The sequence below is a fragment of the Montipora foliosa genome, chromosome 12 (genome assembly GCF_036669935.1).
Source record: "Montipora foliosa isolate CH-2021 chromosome 12, ASM3666993v2, whole genome shotgun sequence".
Lineage (NCBI taxonomy): Eukaryota > Metazoa > Cnidaria > Anthozoa > Scleractinia > Acroporidae > Montipora > Montipora foliosa.
The window spans coordinates 18,589,816-18,594,815 of record NC_090880.1 but is presented as its reverse complement, the minus strand read 5'-3'; the positions used below and the strand labels follow the sequence as shown (position 1 = coordinate 18,594,815).

Genomic DNA, 5,000 nt, shown 5'->3' with positions numbered 1-5,000 from the left:
CATTTTCTAGCTACTGACCCCTCTTGTAATTTAGCAAATGCTATCAAAGAGTGAATAAACATCATTATTATCATTATTAGTTAAGAGGCAGATTCCGGTAGGAGGAAAAGGTCATGGGCGCTTAAATATTCCTTGGAAAGCCGGCCATGAAGCTGGTTACACTACTTTCTGGATTAAGGAAGCACTTCATTTTGTTTTTAAAATTGGACTTTTTTGAGTTGTGGTAGGAGACAAAAACAGGTTTTTTTCATCCTTGTTTTCCCTCAAGATTAATTAAGGATGCCTGGATAGGATTAAGGCCGATTAAACAACCAATAAAGATCATTTCCAGATCGTCCTCACAGAAGAATCCATCACCCAAATTGGCCTAGTTCCCACCAGCGTCAGAAAAGTGTCAATTTTTAAACTAAGTTTTGCGGGGGACTAAACAACTGACGAAATCGGCTAGCTCATGATGTTGTACCCAATTCAAACCCTTTGGGAATAAAACGTTTTCAGTGTTGTAGGTATTTCCATATCATTTGACTGTGAATGCTACATTATGGGAGATTTTCACGTCACGTTATTGCCGCCATGTTGGTGGACGAAAACAAAAGATCTCTCATTAGCTTCTTTTACTTGTCCACCAGAAGTCGTACATTTCTCTCTTGTTATTGGTGTCCCTAGAGGTTGGTTGAAAACGTCCTATGATGCAAATACAATACACAAAGAATCTTAATCCTGAAAGATTTGAAGTGGGTTCAAAATTTAGTATATTGTTTATTCTCAGCGAAACGTGGTTTAAAAATAGACAATTTTCTGACGCTGATGGGGACAAACCAGATTGTCATTCTTGGGTAATGGATTCTTGCCTCATTGTAATGATATCCGTTTCCCTTCTTTGTCTTAAATCATCATATGACTGAATCACAACTCTGCAATGAAGGTACTTTACGGAATGCGCCAATCGATGTTAATCGATTTGCGAATCAGATACAAACATCAAAATCACGTCGATTCCTTGTTGTCCTCTTTTTTTGACAAAGTGATCAGAATTGACACCACCCAACATCTTATATCGGAAAGTTGCGTAATTTAAATGTGATCTGGTACATCACAAATCTTTTCCTTGGTGTTGAAGAATGTGCTCTTGGGACATTCTCTTTCCTCTGCTAACCCATTGGAGCAAATCAAGAAGTTCTTCTGGTCAGAGGGACTGGCATAGGTCCCACTTTCTTTTCCAATGCAGAATGACTTCAGTCCTTGAATTAAATAAATGATAAAGAATATTGATCGTTTGAAAAAATTAGGAAGCGATCTCTGCATCCTTACCACACCAAACAGAGACCACCAACTTCTAAGGTACTGTGTACTCACTAGGCACCAAATGAATAATTAACAATTATTCTACGCGGAGGGCGCGCTGGATATGAAGTGATAGATTTTATATCCAGTAAGCCCCAGTAGAATAATTGTTTTATTTAAAACTCCAGGGTCAACAACTCTGCCACTAAAGCATCGATTTCTGCCTCGGTCAATTCCGGTTCAAAACGGCTTTTGTCGACCATTATTTTTCAGAGCTGCAAAAATGTTTCAGCTCGCTTTATTACTGACGCGTTCCTTGACCATACTAGGTAGAGCAGGTATATGAACTGATAGCTTATGTCCGGCGCGTCGATGAAAATGCATGAAATCTGATATCCGTAGTTCAGTTTTTAATAATATAATATTTAACAATTATTAAATTCTCAACCTCGGATAATGCAATTCTCGTGCTCTGATTGGTTCACTCAATCTCGGTTATCAGCTCATATACCTTAGCTTGACCTTATATGATAAATGACTGCACTTAGCGTTGCTAAACTAAAAACGTTTACGCCAGAAAGCGAAATTTCTTTCGGTATAAAGCAAAAGAAAAACGTTTTTATGGAAAGTTTGGATCACTTTCGAAGCTTAGAGATACGCGAAAAGGTAAGAAATGTTTTTGTGATGAGCCTGCATCTGTCTGACCACGAGTTATTACACAACATCGCATCTTCATCAACTTTTTTCGATTTCGCTAGGATTTTTCCTCTTTTTTCGCTCGTATTTCGTACTTCCAAACTTTTGGAGTTTAAGGAATTTAATAAAACATTTATTCCATTCGCGCTTGTTGGATATGAGAGTGGTTATAGCCAACTCGGCGCTACGCGCCTCGTTGGCTATTTACCATCTCATATCCAACGTGCGCTCATGGAATAATTGTTAATTATTAAATTCTCAACCTCGGATAATGCATTTCGCGTGCTCTGACTGGTTCACTCAATCTCGGTTATCAGCTCATATACCTTAGTTTGACCTTATATGGTAAATGATTGCGTTAAGCATTGCTAAACTAATTTTTTTTTGGCCGGAAAGCGAAAATTCTCTTCGAATAAAGCCAAGAAAAAAAAAACACTTTTTTTTTGTGGAAAGTTTGGATCAATTCCGACGTTTAGAAGTATAGTACGGGAAAAGGCAACTAAAGTTTTGAGGGATGAGCCTACGTCTGTTACACAATATCGCATCTTCATCAAGTTTTCTCGATTTCGCTCGGAATTTCTCGCTTTTTTCGCTCGTATTTCGTACTTCCAAATTTTGGGAATTTAAGGAATTTAATAAAACAATTATTCCATTTGCGCTTGTTGGATCTGAGACTGGTTATAGCCAACTCGGCGCTCCGCGCCTCGTTGGCTATTTACCATCTCATATCCAACGCGCGCTCATGGCATAATTGTTAATTATTCTACGAGGGCGCGCTGGATATGAAGTGATAGATAACCAACGAGGCGCGTAGCGCCGAGTTGGTTATAATCATTTTTGTATCCAGTAGAATGATTGTTTTATTAAAAATTCCAGGATCAACAACATTGTCGACTAAACCATCGATTTCTGCCCCAGTCATTTCCGGTCCAAAACGGCTTTTGTCGGCCGCTTTTTCTCAGAGCTGCAAAAATGTTTTTCAGCTCGCTCTATTGCTGACACGTTCCTTGACCATATTAGGTAGAGCAGGTATATGAACTGATAGCCTGTGTCCGGCGAGCCAATGAAAATAAATACCTTCATCAATCTTTGACTTCAGAATTCCACCTTTATAACCCTGATGTAATTCTGTAGTTGCTTGCTGTTGTCCTAGAGAATTAGTTGTCACAAGTCTCTGATCTTTTGTTTGAGGGTCGACCTTTCCTTCGGATCCGCTTGATACATGTTTCTCTGTTTTGAAGAAATGAGATGAAATGGTGTCATTCTTCTGCCTTTTTCCACTTGAGCTGGAACCTTGTTAGAAAGGGGCATGACATCAAGATTACTTTTTCCTCACAGTGTGTCTAATAAATGTGCATACAGATCATAATTGCAGCAAACAAAATTTCAGGAAAGAAACCTCTGACCCAAGGAAAATTATGTTGTAGTCATTTTTAGATCAAGAAATGGAACAAAAATCTTCTCTAGCCTGCGCGCAGCCGCACTTGCTACTCGAAACTTAGGTCAAAATCCTAGATATGAGTATACCGGTGTTTTTTTCTGTCTGCGACGCAAGCTAGATATTTCCAAACCTGGAAAAAAAAAGATTAGAAGACTAAAAAACATAGACGTTCATAAAAAAAATGTTAGAGTACTGAAAACTCATAAATGATTCAACAAAGGATTCGATAAACTTTAGGCACCCAGCGGAAGACATTTTTCAGTATTCTAAAATATTCGGGCTGCACAATCTGAACAAGTCATATTCCTTAAGGTGATGAAAAGGAAGGAAATCAGAATTGAATCGTTAAGTTTCCTCCAGCACACGTGCTGGGATTCGGACTCGTAGCGTTGAAATGCATTCCACTAGCGATAACCACTACACTACGCGCTCTCCGCAACAACAACAACAACAACAACAACAACAACAACAACAACAACAACAAAACAGCAATAATACCACCACTACTAACAACAAGGGGAGTGTACTTGAAAATATCTTTTGTCACATTAAACCTACCCCTGTCCTCATTACTCTGCAATCCTTTCTGAAATTTCTTGTCCAACTGAATAGTTTTTGTGTTCTGACCACGAACACGTTTTTCGGCCTGCTTCGTGTTATAATTCCAATGTGGAAGCTCAGGGAAAGCATGCAAGTACCTGTAGCTTTGCCTCATCGTATCGGCGATGTCGTTCACATTTTCGGCAGTCTCCGGATCTCCATCACTGTAAATCATTCCTTGCATAGCTACATCATCAAGGTATTCTTTGTTAGCCTCCAAAATGCTTTGGGCTACTCCGGCACTGGATGACATATCAGTTGTTTTAACATTCGCTTTCTTACCACCATCCAATGATTTTCGGATTAGGGAGGAAGTGTTTGCTAAAACTTTTTTGCCATCCCGTCTCGAGTTAAGGGGACGTTGGATCAAGCTTTTAATAATCGGATTTAAATTCCAGATTTTTCCAGGATTTTGCAGAACAATACGTAGTTGTGGTTGACTGAACTCGGCCACTTTGTTTGGTTCTTCCTTAAATGTAGTTTGTGAATCATTATATGCTGAGACCTTACTTGTTCCGGCAATCTTAACTTGAGTGTCCTCCAGTTGTCTGCCATTGTAAATCGTAAGATTTCCGCCGTAATTGTTTTGGGCCTGTGCTGTTTTTGATTCTATACCCAACTTGCTTTCTTGTTGTCTCATTTCATCTGCTGCTACGTCCCCGTTATTTTTCACGCTTTCTTCAGATAACGTTGTTTTGCTGTTATCGTTTTCCTGTAGTTTTGTTTTCACCATCATCGATGCATTTGCATTTTGGACACGATTCTGTGATGAGTATTTTGTTTCCGAATGACCACGATCCTTGACAACTGTTTCCTGTTGTAGAACGTTTGCCTCGTCCTTCCTGCCATTGTGTAACGGCTCTGACCCGAACGTACTTAACATTAAGTGAACTTCCTCGGTGGGCTTCAGTCCTTTTTGGTCCAGGCTAGAATTTGCGTTTCCAGGAGGTTCGGAAAACGGAACGACCTCATGCGATTG

General features: G+C 39.4%; 1 protein-coding gene across 1 annotated transcript in view; it reads right to left on the bottom strand.

Moving 5' to 3' along the window:
• Positions 1-5,000, bottom strand: part of LOC137979186 (uncharacterized) — a 26,887-nt gene that overhangs the window by 1,241 nt on the left and 20,646 nt on the right. Inside the window, exons 9-11 of the mRNA XM_068826386.1 lie at positions 3,980-5,000; positions 3,058-3,273; positions 1-1,241 (exon numbers count right to left, since the gene is read on the bottom strand). The exon at positions 1-1,241 is cut by the window's left edge and continues 1,241 nt beyond it; the exon at positions 3,980-5,000 is cut by the window's right edge and continues 1,106 nt beyond it. Coding sequence (XP_068682487.1) covers positions 1,075-1,241; positions 3,058-3,273; positions 3,980-5,000 — 1,404 coding nt within the window. The 3' untranslated portion in view covers positions 1-1,074. The remainder of the gene's footprint in view (positions 1,242-3,057; positions 3,274-3,979) is intronic.